This window comes from Apaloderma vittatum, unplaced genomic scaffold, assembly GCF_000703405.1.
Source record: "Apaloderma vittatum isolate BGI_N311 unplaced genomic scaffold, ASM70340v1 scaffold16995, whole genome shotgun sequence".
Classification (NCBI taxonomy): domain Eukaryota; kingdom Metazoa; phylum Chordata; class Aves; order Trogoniformes; family Trogonidae; genus Apaloderma; species Apaloderma vittatum.
Window position 1 is genome coordinate 15,406 of NW_009716671.1, and position 18,939 is coordinate 34,344.

The window sequence follows — 18,939 nt, forward strand, 5'->3', positions numbered from 1 at the left end:
CGCATCAAAAAGCACTCTGCTTCCACACAACTTCGTAAGAAATCCAGGTAATACATCAGCAAAGAGCTCCTTACTACAAAAGAGCTAAAGAAAGGAAACTCTTTTTAATAATGTCTGTTTTAAGCAGCTTTTTGCTCATATTAGGTATTGGGATTATTGGCAGCATCACAGTTGTCTTCCTCCGGACCTTTGTAAACCAACATAAACAGAACTTTGTAATGTCAGATTCATCCCATTAAAGTACTCTTGTTTCTTGGCACAATTCTGATTCCCATTCAGCTGTATAATTAAAGATCAGAGACAACAGGATCAAAAGAAACCCACAAAGGAACAATATCAAGCGTTAGTTTCTTACACCTAAGATCTCCCTACCTGAAATTCAAAGAAGCCAGTTTTTAGAGCTTCCTTAAACATCATCTTCTCATAATTCTGGTCTGTCTTCATTATTCCTGCACTCATTTCACTAGGGAGGGAAGCAAAAATATCAATATTGCATAGTCTGCCCCACATGATGGCAACACTGTGTAGAACAACACTATGAACATCATCACTGCAGCACAATCTCATTTCTGTAATGTGTTTTGTTATACAGAATTCATTAATTTGTAGGATAAAAACAAACCATGTAACTACAGAAATGCTTCTTGGGGAAGAGAAAACAAAAAAACCCACACCAAAAAAACCGCACCAAACTACATCACTAGACTTTGCACAGTACCTGGCAAAGACTCTGTCATTGAAGGTGTCGGCAGGGCCGCTCCTCAGGCTGTCTCTGTTTGCAATCATCTCCTTTACCCACTCCACCCAAGTGTAGAGACGAAGAATACCAGCATCTGCCATGGCTTCCACAAAGTTGGCATCTTCAACGGTGTCTCCAGCGTCAGCCAAGGCCAAACGCATGCCTGAAAGAAACGGCGTCAGCTGTCGTGGCTGGCAGGCAGTGAGCTGGGAGATACAGGTGCAGGAGGCACGGGACTCAAAACGAGTCCCAGCTACCTGCTCCTCAGCAGTTAAACCGCAGAGTCAATCTACAAACTGCCTGGCCCATAGAGATGTCTTCAAGGCTGCTCTTCCCCCAGGATTGGTACACTGCCCTCCTTAGGAGGGAAACCACACAGACACCAAGAACCAGGAGACGAGCACAGTCACCGCCCAAAATACAAGAGCACGCAAGAAGGAACATGGGCACACACATGCTGTGTGCGTCGACAGCACGTGTCCCGCGCTCTGATCTCTTCCAGGAGCATGGAAAAAAGAAACAGGCACCTTCTCAGAGGTCTCAGCACCGGGAGCAGCTCTTGGCTGACAGAGGTGCTGTGCTGACCTGCACCCCAGTTTGCTGCACACAGTTCAGCTTTCCCAGCAGACAGGGGTAAGCAGTACAGTCACTGCAATTTAATACCCCAATAAACCCAGCGCTCCCCCGAGAGCAAAGCACTAATTCTGGTCATTCTGGCATAACTGATGAACCGACGGGGGTCAGAACATACTAACCGTCCGCAGAAAACTTGTCAACAGCTTGAGTTAAGGTAAGGAAGTTGCCTGTAGATTTGGACATCTGAAAGAAATAGAAGAGTCTTCGTTGTCTCTTACAGCCATTTTGGGTTTGGATAAGGAAGACAGACACAGCAAAGGGTCTGGGCAAGCCACCGAGAAAGTATTTTCTCATCAATCACAGAAAAAGCAATTTGGAAAATCTGCACTAGTTCTCGCAGCAAAAGCTCACTGAACTTTGCAAGAACTCATCTAACTCCTGAATGTCGAACTTGAGACTTGCTCGAGTTGTTGCTGCTCGGGCGCACACCCAGCACAGCTGCAGGGGAGCAGGAGCCGCCTTGGGCAGCATTTGGGTTCCACCCCAGACTTGGAGAAACACGACAACCAGTTCCAAAATTTAATTCCAGAAATTACCTAAATTAAACCTAAATACTACTTCAAAAAGTGATGTTTTCAGCTCATCCTGCACTGATGTTTCAATGATGTTGGGGTCTTTGCTCTTTATTAGACGGTCTCCAAGGCCTAATTCCCAGGTTCAGGTACTTTTAATTAAACTCAAGTTCAGAAGTTACAAACATTTGCAAGTTATTGGCACAAACATTTTCCTCTCATCACACCTACTCCGATGCTTCACAAAACTAAAATCTAGTGGAAAAACGTCATTCTGCACTCTGTATTACCCTAAAACTTAGCAGAAATGCACTGATAACTTTACTAAACCGGTGCAGCTACACAAGAGCTAATTTAAGAAAAGTATTAGGTAGAATTGGACAAAAGGCAGGTCTTTAATGAATCAAAAACTGGAGGGCGCCAATGGCGAACCTAGAATTTTCACTTTCTCCTCCTCTTTAATTCTGGGAAGGATTTTCCCCGTCTGTCTGGCAAGTACCTACTATGACACCCACAAAAGCCATTTCAAAGTCTCACTGTACCTTTTCAGAATTGAGGAGGAGATGTCCATTTGCTCTCACAGCTACTGGCCATTTTTCTCTGTTTGAAGACAAGATACAAAGCATTTCATAAAGTAAATAGCTTTTTCTTTTTTAAAAAAAAAAGAAAATAAACATTTTATGTTCTAGTTTGGGATGGATGAACACCTTAAGTGGAATCTTCAAAAAATACCTCGGGGGTGTCTTAAAAAAAAAATTAGTGTCTTTGAAGATGAAAAAAACTACAGTAGGAGGGCTAGGGACTATCATAGCTGAAATGCAAAGCAGGGAACTGCATCTACAATATACTTCATTTACCCACTGTCCTCTACTCAGCTACATTTAATTTCAAGGCATTGCTCAACGGCATCTGACAGAGCCAGGTCCTGCGTACTTGCCGATGGAGGAAGCAGATACCAAATTCTGCAGGATCACCTTTACTGTATGTCCAGAAACAGCTTTTCCTACACACAGCTTTATACGACCCTTACACAGAGGCTCAAGAGAACGCCACCGTGGTATCTCCACACACAGAACCACATCCTTCTAACTGCACGATGTGACCAGCAAAGACTTGCTACCCACACTGCGTGGCCATGGGAATGTGTATATACGCTGCTGTAACAATCCTTGACAAGTAATTAACAACACTTAACGATAAAGTCATTTAAAATCCCAGTGCAGGAATACAGTTCAACACTGGAAAATGCATAGGAGGAGATATTTCCAGAAGGCGTTTGACTTTGATCCATCAGGTATGAAAAACAGCATCTAACACCACAGTTCTAACCTCAGCTACATTCGGATTTAGCTTTAGCTGCTGTTACTTAATATCCTCTTCACTCCCAACAAAGGAAAAAAAACTAAAGATACACTAATGCTGCTGCCATATGTTTTTACGGATATATACCAAGCCAAGGTACTGTTTAGGTAGGACCCAGAAATCCTCAGGTTTGCTCTAGAGCCGACTGAAACTGCCAAGTCGATGCTACACATTGAATTCCAGTGTTTAGAACAGACAGGATTTTATCTACTCAACTAAAGTCATATTATACAGTTAGATTTCAGTTTTGCTTTAAATAATGTTTTAGAATTTGTATGCAAGAATCTTGCATCTTAAAACTCTTTATGGCATTCTCAAAAAAACAGGGGCAATAACAGTAAAAAGCTCTCCCTTTCAGTGACAAAGCTGCAACACGAGAGAATACAGTTCTAACTTAATTCTGAATGTTGTACAGTCCAAAAAAAAAAAAAAAAGCCATTTGCAAGTGTACTAGAACTACAAACTCTCCTGTTTGATCTGCTGCTCGCCTGTTCGGCATTATCTCCCAACTCACCTCTGATCCGGCCACATGGCCACGTGGTTATAGAGGTAGTACGACAGGTGATTGGGAACCAGATCTTTGCCAGACACTCTGAGATCCACAGGATACCAAAACTCAAACTCCTCCTTTAGCTTGTCCAACTTTTCTTTCGGAATTTCTGTTTTTGGAAACGGAGCTGCCTTGAAGAAGATGTAATCCCAAACTTCTTTGCTCATCTGATGTGCCCTGCACAGAATTAGTCCCATATCAAGATGTCAGCAGGAGTTCCTCTTACACTCCACAGGATTCTTAAAATTGGTGATTCATTGTCACCAGATGCTCCATTCAACAAGCAGAGCAAACACGAACGAAGAAGGGACAGGGATGTTGTATGAGATCAGGTGAACAAGTCCAACACAAGAAACAAAATCAGAACTCGGAGCAGCTCAAGCCATGTCCTGTTAAAGCTGCCCTCCGACGTTTCCCAATAAGGCATGAAGATTCCCATAAAAAATAACTACTAAAACAATCATCAATGTCCTGAAAACATGATCATTTCTTTCCCAAATGCCATCTGTCCCACCACCCCCAGCACCATCTGTGACTTCAGCTGAGCACTGAGCCCAGGAGCTTCCCCCCTCCCCGGCACCCGGTCACGCAGCCATGCCTTCACGCTCCCACAAAGGTAAAAGAGCAGGAGAAAAAGAAAACTGCTGTTCAGGCCAAGGTCGCCTCCTGCAGGGAACAGTTAATGGTCTCTTGCCACTTGGAGCGGAATTAATCCCTTCAGAATTAACATCTACTATGAGACACATTTTACCAATTACTAGAGTAGGATGCACAATTTGGAATGAAAACACTGATGAGACGGAACTTAGACCCACAGTTCTGCATTAAAGCCCAATGGCCTTCACTAAAACACAAGAAAACAAGAAACCTTCTTGCTTCTACGCAGATATGTATTGCCAGCTCCTTCGAATTTCACTGCAATCCACCAGATCCTGCCTGCACACATTTCAGTTTACTTCGTTTCAGATCAGAGTTTACTGTTTGTTACTATCTTCCACCCAAGTGCCTTGGCCTGATCATGCAGAGGAGAAGGTTCCGGAAGCACAGTACCTCCAGTTCATGTGAAATAACCAGTTCAAATCACTGTCAACCACCAGTCTGCAAAGAAGCCTTACGCGCACCAGGTTTAGTTCTGGCAGTTCTGCTCTACACATGAAGCAACTGGGGTGTGCTGAGACTTCGCTCCTGCATTCGGTGCCAAGAGTCGTTGTAACCAACCAGTGACTGACGTAACGCGTCGCAAAACTCCTTTTACTTTACCCCACGGAGTAAGTCTTAGTAAAAAGCGTTTGCTAAACACTACAAGGAGGATGTTACCTACTGGTGTAAGAGTACGCTCTAATTGCACATAATTACGTCAGATCTATAATTCAGTGCTCAGGATGCTCACTTCAAAGTTAGTTTCCAGGCACGACTGGGATGTTGGGAGCCCCCCTATAATTAGAGAGGGCTGAGCCATAACGAAAGCTTTGCCAAGTCTTTCGGAACTGTTTCTGTTTGTATGAATTTTTACTTTGGAAATGTTCTCCCGATTAGTGATAGCATCAAATAAGGTACGTTCCAGTTCCAATGTGTAAGCTACTCCACAAAACAGTTCATGAAACATGCTGAATTAGAGCATAAGATTCAGGGCAAGACTGGAAGGGGGTTTTGTTTTGTTTTTAATTCCAGATCAGTTGTATCACCCTCATCTCTCTGATGTGTATCACTGGAAGTTCACAACCACTCCAACCCAGAGGTCACAGAGCAGTCTCAGGAAGCAAGGACCATTTCAAGGCACACAAGTATTAAAAAAGGTGATTTGCTCTGCATACAGGTCTGCTTTCAAGGACATTCCTCCTCTCTCTCTGGCCACCATAACTCATCTCTCCTCCCTTATTTCCCTTCTGCAGATTTGCTGCACCTTAGCTAACAGTGAGTGAAGTTTTAACAAAAATGGTGCTTTTCAAAGCCAAAAGCAAAGCATCAGCCTCCTTGATCAGTCTCTGTCAAGAAAATTCAGGAGATGAGCACACAGAGTGAAATGAAAAAAACTTACTGATTCACTCTCCTTACCTGATGCCTAGAGGAGATTCTCCCTGGCCCCGCAGGTTACCTCCCTGGAGCAGATGAGCCACCGTGTAATAGGCCATGTAGATCGTGGAGTCCGAGAGAGACTCTATCAACCACTGCTCGTCCCACGGCAGCCGCGTACCTGCCAGGGGTGGCACCGGGGATCAGTCATGGGCAGCACCAGCCCTGCTAACAAGCACCATACCCAAGCACGGATAAGCAGCTTATGACTTTCAGTGGAACACGTAGACACACACAAATATATATACACACACACACACAAGTACTTATGATTATGCTTTTTTTTAAAAAAAAACCTTTTTTTAAATTTAACTTATGCATTTGAAAATTTTAAAGAGAAAATATCTGCTATTTTTGTAGTGAGCTTAACACAGCTGACAAAAAAAAATCAGCTTTGATTGTTTGCTGTGTATTCTAATGCAGTTATAGCAGCTGTCCCAGGTCATAGGCTACACAAAAGGAAGGCTAGCCAGAATTCAAAGAGAAATCCAAAGAAATGGTATTAGTCGCTTCTTCTGAGATCCTTTTCAGATCAATGGCCCAAGCAAAAAGCTTCAGAGACCACTGCCATAATGCAAAAGCCAAAATTCCTCCTGACCACATGTATTTTCTAGAAATTTCTCCAGGACGCTGGGTCACGACGTAAGTTGGATAAATCTGTTCCACGCTTACCCGTACCATTTAGGAGTCTAGATGGCACTTAAGCCTTCCAAACGGCGTGCTGAGTTCCACCCTGCGAGGCAGAGAGTGAGCAAAGGAGTGTTTTGCCTACCTAATCCATAGGTCCTGGAGCACGCATGCTCTTGCAGCCAACCTAAAGTAGCTTCAAAATTTCTCCTAGTTTCTTCGCAAAACCTGTAAGAAATAATCCGTTAGTCCTCTCAGCCCTCTTAGACCCCCACCAGCAAACCGTTACTCCTCTTTGCATCTGCATTTATAACTTACGTCTCCAGATGTTTCAAGCACTCTGATGTCTGTTTCTTCCAGTTCTCTTCCCCATAATCTAAGTACCTACAGTCAGGAAAAGTTTATTACAATACAGCAATCCACAAGTAGGATGTAATTTGGCAGTAACTTTATAACTACAGCTTTACTTCACTTACCACTGATCACAAAGGGCCACGACACATTCATCAGCAGACCTGGACATAACTTGTTTCTCAGGTTCCATATAAATCATGGCTTCACCCTAGCAGTTGAAAGGGCAATAAAAGTTAAGATTTAAGTACTTAGCAAAGTCTTTAAAATCTCCACATCTTACTAAAAATCATCCTCTCCCTTCCAATCTTTTACAGCATTTATCACACAGCTTTCATCAGCGCACAGGCTTTCCGCCACAACGGCCACGTTAGTGAAACGAAGGTGATGGCTGTGCACTCCTCTGAGGTACTGGTTCACGTAATTTGGTGAAGAATGTCTCCATGCACAACAAGAAGGAGAGAAGCACAACATATTGTTCGTCGGTTGTGCCCCTACTAATTAAAATGGCTACTGGAAAACCCTGAAGGACAGAGAGTGGGGGAAAAGGTAAAGAAACATAGAACAATGAACTTTCATTCCGCCTTTGTAAGCCTTCAAAAACACATTCTGCTGCAAAACGAAGCGTTACATTACAATCTGAACACAGCAATGCTGCAACAAGGGAATATTGGCTAAATAACTGAAGCCTCTCCCACTTCCAGTCCTCATCAGGAAAATCTCAGTAGAGAGAAGACATGATCATTCTTCATCCCCGACTCTTCCTTCTCTGCATGCCCAGAAACGGGATGTTGGCACAACAGAGAGAGCCTTTACTGGCAGGCTTGAAAGACTGACAATTCGGATCCTACACATCCAGTATCTTCCCAACCATACCCAAGATTAAATCAGAGCATCAGGACATTTCCTAGCCAGGGTGCCAGGATACAGCAGGCAGTAAGAGGTGTCTGATGAAGCTCTCCATACAGCTCGACCCAAGAACACAAGGTCCTTCCAGCAGCACTTTGTGCTCTGCTGCAACCCAAAGCACCACTGACAGCAGCACAGAACGAGAACTCAGAGGTTTCTTCAGCTCGGCTACAGTGAAAAGGAGAAAGTGGACAATTTAGAATCAGCTGTGTATGTACTACCACATACCTTATCCACCATCATCTTCTGAATAAGTTTCTTGACATCTTGAACTTTTTGTCCTTTGAAACCATCCACCAACATCACCTGTAAAAGATGGGTTCACAGGTGTTGACATTTTTTAAACTAGTTCTTTAGATCAACATAAAGAAATAGCAGTTTCTGCAATATTTGATATGCAAAAGATAGCAATAAAGTGGCTTTTCCCACTAGATAGTTATCTTTATCCAAAAAGAGTTTGTGTACATGTCAGCAGGCACGAGTCAAAAGCAGATAGCAGGAAATAAAAATTGTCAGCTTACAAGAAAACAGCTGAGAAATACGTCATAGTAAGCCACTCCACAAGACAGGAGAAAACAAACAAAAAACCAAAAACCTCAGAAATCCCCACACCAACACATTGCTCTTTTGGTATCACTTTCTACAACAACAGTAACAAAAAACCCTCCAGAAAGTGACCACTTCCTAGGAAATCAAATTATAAGTCTCAGTTTGAAGTCACGTATTCCTCCATTCTCTTTTTCCAATTCTACATAACTCCTCCAACTGCACAACTTTACAGCAGGAGAAGTCTAAACAAAAAGTGGTCTTGGGGAAAAAAAGAAAAGAAAAAAAATCTTCTTTCTTGCATGTTATTTTTATTTTTTATCTTTACCCAGTTGTTTGGGGTTTTTTCCCCTCCTAATCAAACTCAACCAGAAAACATCAAAACTTTTTAGTACTTACTCCCTCATAAAATCCTTTCAAGTACACTCTCTCCTTGGCCTCAGCAAGCTTCTCTCTGTCATTCTGGCTCTGAATTTTGAGTTCATCACAGACAAATGGAGCACAAAGGTTGCCATAGTCCGGCATTTCAATGATGGGCACCTGCGGATTAACAGAACTGGTGTCAGATATTCAGTTCAAATTACCTCAGCATCAGAAAAATCCACACAAAGGTTGTTTCCTGGATTTAATAAGCCTCGCTAGAAGTGATGCACCGAACGAAACAGGGACAAGAATATTTTGCTTGGTTTGCAGCTCCGGGGCTGGCAGGGAAGCCTGAACCAGGACTGTGAAGTGGAAGAGCCAGTCATGGCAAGTGACGTGGAGCTGCTGTGCTGCACAGCACCTCAGCCAGGAGCAGGTCACCAAGAACACCAGGGCAGCACACGCAGGGCTCTGCCAAACCTCTGCTGGATGGTGCTACTCTGTACGTTTGCAGCATCTAATACTGAGCAAGTTACACACAACTTGAAGCATTAACACAATTCCACTCATCGAACCAAAGATTTCTGGTGGTCCCCGCCGTGACCCCTGGCCAGCCTTCTCCAAGCAACCATCCAGTTCTGTCTCCTGACACGACCCCACACCAAGCTGCCCCAGCACCGACGCTGGCAGGTAAGAGCAAGGGTGACGCAGGACACTGGGGTGGATTTACCCGTAACCTGCTTTCTCATGCAAAGACATTCAGCAGTGAGTCTGCACTTAGGGTAAGGGACTTGAGCTCTTTGCACAGAGCAGAAATTCTGGAAGAGGCAGGCACACTTCTTGATACGTTTCTCATCAGTAAATACAAAGTCAAACGTACTGCAGAAGGACCCACTAGGGGGTACTTACTGGTTCAAACGGCAGGACCATTTCATCCTTGATGCCATACTTCACCCTCAAAGCCTTTGAAAGTTAGAAGATAAATGCAATGTAGATAAAAACCTCTAAATCTGGAAGATTTTTCTTCTACTCATTCAGTCTTTTCTGTACACAGTATTTTATTGTAACACAGACAAAGCCACTCCCCTGCCTTCCCACCTTTTCTCACACCAGAGTTTAATTCCCCATCTCATTTCCAGGTGATTCTTTGCCATAACTGTCTATATTCTTAAGAGGGGGAAAAGACAACATTGCTCTATCCTGAAAACAAGCGGGACAAAAATTCAATAGCCAGGGATGGCTGTTTAGACACTGATGTACACTTGAAGCTGCAATAACAACAGCTACTTTAAGGCTGGTATGAAATTCATACAGAGGTCTTAATCTCATCTCCAGAACTCTTTTCCCGAACTGGAATGTATTCTATTTCACTGGTACTCTTCTCTACCTTAACGTGCAGCAGAAGTTGTATTATTCTTGTCAGAACTCTTCCTGACATCAGAATCAACAACTGTCCCAGCCCAGTTTGTTTCAACTTCATTTATTTTTGACTACTTTGATTTCAAGGTAGAGATGGCAGAACTGCAACTTAAGGGAGCTTCGGTTTACCTGCCGGATACCCACTTGTGACCCTCCTTACTACATACAGAAGAAACAGAGGCAATGTAGTTAACAGACTGACCTGCTTTTTTTTCAGATCTCTCAGGGCTGCAAAGTCATCTGGAGAATCAGAGGGAACACTTGTAACCAATCCAGTTCCTTGATGAAGAAAACACCACAACAGATAAAAAGATTAGTCAAGGAGTCCCGAATACCCAGCGTGCATCAGACAGGCTTTGGCCAGACGCTGCTCTAAAGTTACCTTTGTCTTCCTTGATGGTGAGCATGGGAAGAGCATACACAACTTTGTAGGTGGTGAGAGGTGCCGAGAGCACAGCACCAAGAATCTCCTATGCAGGGCAAAGGAATATTGTTACAAAAAATAGCACTTTTTCAGTTCAGCTGAGTAGGCTCTCCTGGTGATACTCTTTAATTTGCTTGAATTCACATCATGTCTAGTAACAAACAAACAAAACCTGTATCTTCTACTTCATCCTTCATAGCAGGACCAAGAACAAGGGTGACAAGTTTTAGGAAACAGAAATTGAACGATGTAAAAAGCATGAGGGTGCTTTGTATTAAAACCAATGCCACTAAGTGCACTTATTCAAAGCACAGAAGGTAAGGACAGAAAAGACTAGAAACACTAAAATTCAACTAGTAAGCTGAGAAAGCTTCATTCACAAAGATGTTCTGCAAATACCAGCATCAGCAAAAAGCCTTCTTCACATAATCCCCTCCAGCTGTTACTTTTTTTCTGTCCCTTTCCATTGCTCAGAGACATCCCCACCCTCCCCAGCATACAGAAAAGTGTTGCTTAAAACCAATCATTCGCCAAGTAATTCCAAGACAACAGCAACACACACGTCCAAAGCCAAGTGCATCAGGTTCACCTCCCAGAATCAGCTGCAGCTCAGCTGCCACAGAAGTAGAGTCCTGCTTGTGTTTTTAGTCACTCAGCACCCCAACATGTGTGTAACAAGTAGAATTCTACCATCACCTTTGTAAGTATAAGCTTGGAAGGAATAGGTAAGCCTGACTAGCAAGCTGCACGATGCTTACTTCTCCCATCAGCTCCTTGACAACAGGTACGACTCCGTTATCTTTTGTAAAGCCCTGGTAGGACATGTTCCTGGCAGCTCTCTGGGTACAGATAAAAATATCCCCGCTCACAGTTTCAAAGCCAATGTACTTCATATCTGGGCGAACCCAGCAGTTAGTCTGTCCAAACATGGTCTCTGGTCTGAGCGTAGCAGCCACCAAGAAGATATTTTTTCCTCTTAGGCCACTGGGGGCACAAAAAAAAAAAAAAAAAATTTAAGTCACCAAAATCAAAACACAACATTCTGGGTAATACAGAACATGCTTTTAAGCTAATCTGAACTTTTAAGTAACATTTCCTAAGGGATGAAAGTGGGTCATTAAGTTCTTTGCAGGTTGTTTTTTTTTTTTCTTTTTCTTTCCTCTGATTTTTTAACTCCTATTTGAGTTCCACAGACTAGTGAACGTAATAGCTCAAAACAGAGATCGAGTCTTTGAAGTGACAGAAGTAACGGTGAAATTAAATTCTGCATTAGGCAAAACAGACTGTGTAATTTAATGGCCATGAGACAGAACCTATCTGCCGTTACAAATTCAAGACCTACCTTAATTTTGCAGGATAAGGATCTAACACCTTCATTTTTATTAGAGTATATTCTTGAGGCCCAACACCCTACAAATCACATAAACAACACAGCAATCAGTGTGACATTGACTCAAGCAGTAAAGGTAATAAATGTGATTTTGCAGTAACCTAACCCAAATGCTATTTAAGGTACCGATACTTTCTTCAAAGTCAATCGTACTTCCATAGACACAAACGGCTGTTTACTAAAATGCAGACTGGAGTGAGAGGTTGTGCTTCATTCCCCCAACCAAAAATTTACTCATCGCAGCCACTATGTCAGCACCATGTACGTTAGTAACAGCTAAACCATGAGCAGATACGTAACGGTATGACGGAGTGATGCTGGTGGCACAAATTGCCAAATAATCACAGCAAACAGCTACAGTGGAAACCACTGCCCATAGTTCAGGACAAGTATTCTCAGTACAGGAGTTCATTCAGTTTTCATATATACTAACAACTCCGCACTGGTAACTGTGTACACACAAAATGCATTTTGGTCCAAAACAGTGTTTATTTTCCTATTCAATATTTAAGACCAGAAGCAACACAAAAATGTCAATTAAAAACATTACCTCTCCTGTTTGCCGGTCATGATCCATGCAAGGCTGTCCATCTTTTGGAGAATAAATGGTGTACCTGGAAAACGGTATGTTTTCTTTTAGTAGCAAATACAATAACATGTAGACCAAGAGGAAAAAGACCCAGTAAAGGCATTTTCAAGTCTCGCATAAATCTGTTTCCACTAATGTTAAGGTTTGGATTCTGCAAGATCTCTCGATGCCGGCCCTATCCTGCTTTTAGCTGGTATCCGTGGGAAAACCAGAGCAAGCACCCAACCCCACATGCTTTGCCAGCACAACAAACACACCACCAAGGCCGGATGGAGCCTTGAGCAACCTGATCTTGTGGGAGATCCCCCTGACACGGCACGGGGGTGGAACTAGAGGATTTTTGAGGTCCCTTCCAACCCAAATCATTCTGTGATTCTATGGCTACTGGAACATTTTGCAATGGAAGGATTCTAGTTTAATGTGAGCAATGAGCATGTTCTAGACACACATCATAGCGTTCAACCTCTGGTAAAGCTGACCTTATCCACAAATCCCAATAAATTAAGAGTTGAGAAGCAGGCTTACCGTTTCCCAAACTTAATCTTATTTCTTTCCTTTAGTGTAAGAAATTGCCATCGTACGAAGGAATCATAATAAGGATTGACATCTGTAGTAATGAAAGAACGCCTCCAATCCACCTGGAAAAGTTCAAGAGTCTCTGGTAAGCAAAGAAAGACATTCAAGTTTTTGCAGTAGTTTTAAGCAACCACTCCAGCTAAATTTCAGCACTACCTTGTTTCATAATCTCTACCTGTCTTTATTTTAAAAACCTGCTGTCAGCAGGACAGATATCTTTACTTAATACCCTGTCATTACTCTTCCTAAAACTACTGCGACACTGACTACAGAACAGCTACCTAATAGGAAAACAAGAAGGGAAAGTCACAATTCCTTTATTTGAATCTTCTTTCCAGCTGCAATCACTGCACAGGGTATAAGCACTATATAGAAAAGCACTTCATTAGCACCCAAAACTATTAAAAGGTTCAAAAAATAATTCCATACATACAAGGAACATTTCTAGAACGGTGTTGGTGTTATGCAAAAAGTCTTCTCAAAGGAGAAGCAGTACATTCATAAACACAACGACGACACGAGCATTGCTGCCGGCACAGCCAAGATTCAGAATTCCTACAGTTACCTTCAGTCCCATGCTTTTCAGATCCTGGACAGCAAGGGGAGGGAAATAATCCAGCCAGTGCCGAGCTTCGGAAAAACTGACTACTTCTTCATCAGAAAGACCCAGGGACTTCATGATTCCCCACTGGTATTTGGAAGAGCCCGTCTTCGCAGCAGCCTTACTCTGAAAGGGCAGTCGTGATTAGGAAGAAGTCCACATTCTCACACTCACGACAGCTTTTTTTCCTCTACTAATACTATTTTTTTCTATTTCCAAATAGTTCATACAGTTTCTATTTTCAGTAAGTTCACATAAACATTTTACCATCCTTTCTCTAGCAGTGAGGATTAACAATTAGAATTTCTGACCTACCTATTTCCTAGCTCGAATCCAAGTGCACTGACAGCAACCCCCCACTTTTCTAATGTTACTTGCTTAGATTTCTGATACAGCTGCAGAACGGGAGTGACAACGATAAACCAGCACAAAATGACCAATTCACCACGATCCTGGTCAAACAAATGTGTGTTTTCACCAAGGAAAGGTGGAGCAGTCCTGCACTACATCCTGTATCAAAAACCTTTCCTGCTGTTACTTCGCTCGTACTACATTTTCCAGCTACTGTCCCTCGAATACCTCGTGCCTCTACCCAACAGAGAGCTACTGCCTGCAGGAGGGGCCAACATCACACCTTCTCATGACGTGGAGCAGACAGAATCCCAAATCTAATGCTCCCAGTGTGACAATCTCTTCCCCATGCATAATCAATATACACAGGAACACCTGTGAATTTTGCCTAAACTTGCTGCTTTTCCTTGCTTTGTGATATTCCCAAAAACGAACATTCTCATTTAAATACGTGATTAGCCAGACGCCTGATAAGCTGGATACCAATTTACAAGAGAATAATGAGAACAGTAGGTATATAAATCCCCTACCTCTGAGAAAGCAGGGTTACTTCCTGCAACTTGTTTGTGAATGCTTTATGCAAAAAAAACCCCAAAACAATAAAAAAACAAACAAAAAATAAAGAGTATTACTCTGGATGATCTCATTTTTCTCAAGTAACTATGAAGCAGCACGCCAGCTCACCAGTAACACATCACACATGAACATGGTATCTCTGGAACCATGCTGCTGACACTTTTCTTCAAGTCTCCCTTAAAAGTACCCCGGTATCTTGGAACACACCATCAAAACATTTGCGTCACAGGTTTCTCCGAGGGTGAAGGAGGAAACACCCGTGACGCATACCTTGAAGCCTTGGGAGCACAGCCACCAATCCAGAAAGGCTTTGTTCAGAGTTTACCTTTTTGCCTTTTGCTTTGTCTTTGATGATAATTTCTTCCTCCTTTTTAGCAGAATTTTCTTCCTCCTCTTCCTCCTCATCAGGAAATTCAGGTGGACAGCCATATAATTCCATCTCCCTTTTTAGCTTATCCGCACAAGCCTGAAGAGAGTCACGGGCAGCCTGTCAGCATGTCTCTGCAGCAACTGCTTCCGTCACGGCCCAGGAGGGCTTTTTACTGAATACACTCTGCATTTTCCTACAACACTTTAGACTTCTTCTGGACGTTGCCTTAACTTCTAGGAGATCTCACAACTTGGAGAATGCCTGCCACAGCAGGAAGAGGTTTACAGCAAGGATTTTCTTGCAAATGAAAAAATCTAATAGGTAAACAGTTCTAAAGCACTTTGTTTTCTAAAAAGTGATAACGTACAGCTCGAGCACAACACATCTGCATCACAAATTCAGGTTCTGAATCAAACTGCCTTGATGAATTTCTGAATAAATCACCACAATGCTCAGGATGGACCCTAAGCAGTGTTCCACGTAGTCTTAAGCATGAAAGACACTACCAAAAGCCCTCAGTAACTCAGAACATCTTACCTTTATGGGCATCCCAGTGCAGTGCAGCCCGAATGGAAACAAGCAGTTCTTTCCCTTCAGCCTCTGGTACCCAACCGCAAACTACGGAAACGGGGAAAAGGGAACCGATGAAAGAAGCAGCGCCCAAGGCTGAACTAGCACCCCTCGCAACAAAGTGCAACTCCTGTAATAGGAAACTACTGAAAGGTACACGAACCAGCCAACAGCATCTGGGAAGCTAACGAACAGCAAAGACGGTGAAACTAGATTTTGTTATCAGGTCTCTCACTGCCTGGCTGCGTAAGTACAAGCTTTCCTAATTTCCAGGGGGCTGGTTTTAAACAGAGAAGAACAAGTGCAAAGAGGAGATGGATTTTGCGGTGTCTCATCCGTTAGTACCTAAAACCTGCTAACGCACAGGTAACACAGCACAGCATTCACACACAGGAGAGACAATAACGACTTCTTGCGAGGTTTGTGCCGTTTAGCAGCACCTCCTCAAAATCTCACAAACCTGAAAGAACAGAGGAAACACCTGCAGCCTAATCTCCTAAGATTAAAAAAGCAATGGGTGGCACTTCGATTGAACCAGCAGTGTTTCCACTGAAAATACGGGAAAACCAGAAAGTCTGAACAAGTCATTACTGCATCTATAGAGTAATTAACGAGGCACTCGCAGCTCACAATTTAACTCCAAAGTTAGCATTTGTTCTAGAGCAGTATTTAAAAGGTATGAGCAAAGGACAATTTTTACCTCACATTTAGATAAAGAAAATGTGTGTCCCAGGTGAAGGCGGCCATTCATGTAGGGATAAGGAAAAGTAACAAAGTACTTTCCTTTGCTGAGAAGAAATACAAAAGAATTAGAACATGTAATTAGCTTTTCAAATGGCCATCAGAAGACGCACAAGTAAAACACTTAACTGATATTCTCAGCTATTATCAGCCCACGGTGACATTAAAATAATATTTTCCCTGCCAGTAACATGGGTTTTCTCTTTTAAAGACCTGACATATTAACAGCTTTTATCATCTTTAAAAAAAAGAGAAAACAAAAACAAAACACGAAAGAAAAAGCCCGACACAGGACTGACATTACAAAGAAACTTTGCAACAGATGTAACATCTTCCCAAAGGTAATGAATTTTAATCCTGCTTCTGTAAATTAATTACTGCAAAGGCTTAAAGTAATTTATTTAATCTCCCACTGTCATCAATTCAGATTTTTTAGCAGCACACTCCAAAAACCTCCTCATTTCTAAGGCACACATTGCTGCACAGTGTTTTGCATATCTGTTATGCTGTTGTAGCCTGAGCTCTCAGAGCAACTGAGACAATTTCTCGATCTTTAGGACACCGTCGATCTCTGCCTCCAGCCCTGCACTCCCCTCTGTGCCGTCGTTTCCCTTCAGACACCACCACTGATGTAAAGGCCAAGTCTTTTGCTTACTTGCAAAATACTAGAATTTAAGAAGCTTAAGACAAAATCCTGAAATAAATACCTGCCATTTTAACTACAAGTGTGGAAACATTAGTTTATCAAAGCACCTTTTCCTCTGCAAGCTGGCTGTTACCCTAAGGAACACGGACATTTCTTAAGAAGTTGGTCCATGTTGTGAGACTGACCTATTATTCCATCTGCAGTCAGAAACTCAGTGTGAATTACAGCCTTAAATTTCAACCTGTGAGACAGTGAATACAGCAAACTGCGCTGCTTTTAAATAAAATTTTAAAAAGAGTTCTACAGTATGAGCAACACAGCCCCCCAGAAGTTTTTATTAGACCTCCTAGTTTAGCATTCAAATCTTCTGACCCATCTGGGTCCTTCACTCTTCACCTCAGTCCCAGGAGTAATTTTGCTGGAGATGCAAGCCACAAAGGAAGCACAAACTGAAGCTCTGTGGCCAAGAGCGTAGCAGGACAAACCTCCAAGATACAGCCCATGTACTAAACAAACTTGCAGCACCTCCTCAGAGAAACCAAGCACACACCTGGCCTTCATCCACTTGGTGCAAAGTCAAGCAGGTTAGCCTACACCACGACCCAAGACCTGTTTAACCATTTTCTTTTCTCAGCAAAGCGGAGGGAGCACACACCTTCCTCCAGAGAAAGGATCAGTCCTTTCCAACAGGGAGAGTAAAAAGCTCTCCCCCTGGCAGGGCGCACACATCACACGAGCAGTGTGCTCCACACGGGGAAGTAGAAGGCAACGAGAATCTGGTTTTAAAATCTCCACAGGTACCGACACTGCCAAGGAGTGAAGAGCTACTGGAGCTGGGCCAGCCCAGGCACACCCTGTGTCAGGCTGTCTGCGAGGGAACTGTCAGCTCCTCACACCTTCAGGTGACCCAAGAACACTATTCACTGCAGAGGCCACTTTTATCCCCCAAGTTTGGAAGGAAGAGAAAAATCCCTTAAAAAGACATTTCAAGCAGTTAAAGATAAAACCTGTTTTAAAATAATTAAATAAAAGTATACCTCTTCTGGTTCTGCCTATCCGAAGCGTTGATCTCAAAGACTCGCTCATCATCCCACTTCTGCTGGATCTCTCTCTCAATTTTCTTCAGGAAATCAACTTTTGCCGTCCCTTTCCGTTCCTGTTAAACAAAAAGAGGAAACATCTGGCTGAAAGAGTTAACAAATACCAAACTAATATGTTACAGATCACTCCTAAACTCCTTTCACTACAGGTGAGCACTTCACTGGACTCCACAACACTGCACCATACTCTCACAGCAGAGCATCCTTAACTCAACCAACAACTGGACCATGCAAATCCGTGTCTTTGAGATGCGGCCTTCTAAAACACCACTTAAAATCTGTATGGAAACGGTTAACAACCTTCTTCCAAGGCAAAGGACTCCCCAGGAGCCACCATAACACGTGCACACACTAATAAAGTGACCATTTTATCACTAACTAGCAAACTCAGACGTGTCTGAATTGAGGAGACAGAAACAGATATAAAGCGTAAGTGTGAAATAAACCCCCCCCAGAATTCTCGTTGTGGTTCAGACACCTCATAAACCCCAAGTAACATTTCCTCAGCTTGTTATACACTAAGTGTGAATAGTACTCCCTGTGCCAGGAGCCTGGCATGCACGGCTACCCTGATTGTAGTTCATAAACAGAGTTCTTCAGGTAAGCTGTTTTAAATTATTTAAAATTCCATCGGTGTTTAAACACCATTATTAAGTGTTAAATACTCCTTCTCCTTATTCTTTTGTCATGGGACATAAGTATCAAGGGATACACACGCTACAGTCATAAAGCTTGACACAGACAAAGCTCGAGGGTTTGGGGTTTTTTTCCCAAGATCAAGGCACTACCAGGTCATGCAGGGCAGCAGCTGTGCCTGCCTTTACTCAGGTAAGTAACGAGAAATCTGACTGACAACAAGTACTACACCAAACCTCGGAGTGCCTGTCAGAGAAAAGCAAACCTAACGAAGGGTTCCGG

General features: G+C 42.8%; 1 protein-coding gene across 1 annotated transcript in view; it reads right to left on the reverse strand.

The window, feature by feature from the left end:
- The window catches only part of LARS (leucyl-tRNA synthetase), a gene marked incomplete at its 5' end in the record, with an annotated part of 27,045 nt that extends 8,968 nt beyond the window's left edge, over positions 1 to 18,077 (reverse strand). Inside the window, 23 exons of the mRNA XM_009869635.1 lie at positions 373 to 463; positions 719 to 902; positions 1,495 to 1,558; positions 2,430 to 2,487; positions 3,764 to 3,976; positions 5,855 to 5,993; positions 6,645 to 6,727; positions 6,818 to 6,883; positions 6,976 to 7,061; positions 7,988 to 8,065; positions 8,705 to 8,845; positions 9,578 to 9,631; positions 10,290 to 10,366; positions 10,470 to 10,557; positions 11,270 to 11,495; positions 11,854 to 11,921; positions 12,452 to 12,515; positions 13,016 to 13,128; positions 13,632 to 13,793; positions 14,920 to 15,060; positions 15,502 to 15,582; positions 16,235 to 16,322; positions 17,959 to 18,077. Coding sequence (XP_009867937.1) covers positions 373 to 463; positions 719 to 902; positions 1,495 to 1,558; positions 2,430 to 2,487; positions 3,764 to 3,976; positions 5,855 to 5,993; positions 6,645 to 6,727; positions 6,818 to 6,883; positions 6,976 to 7,061; positions 7,988 to 8,065; positions 8,705 to 8,845; positions 9,578 to 9,631; positions 10,290 to 10,366; positions 10,470 to 10,557; positions 11,270 to 11,495; positions 11,854 to 11,921; positions 12,452 to 12,515; positions 13,016 to 13,128; positions 13,632 to 13,793; positions 14,920 to 15,060; positions 15,502 to 15,582; positions 16,235 to 16,322; positions 17,959 to 18,077 — 2,484 coding nt within the window. The remainder of the gene's footprint in view (positions 1 to 372; positions 464 to 718; positions 903 to 1,494; positions 1,559 to 2,429; positions 2,488 to 3,763; positions 3,977 to 5,854; positions 5,994 to 6,644; positions 6,728 to 6,817; positions 6,884 to 6,975; positions 7,062 to 7,987; positions 8,066 to 8,704; positions 8,846 to 9,577; positions 9,632 to 10,289; positions 10,367 to 10,469; positions 10,558 to 11,269; positions 11,496 to 11,853; positions 11,922 to 12,451; positions 12,516 to 13,015; positions 13,129 to 13,631; positions 13,794 to 14,919; positions 15,061 to 15,501; positions 15,583 to 16,234; positions 16,323 to 17,958) is intronic.
- Between the last annotated feature and the right edge of the window lie 862 nt (positions 18,078 to 18,939).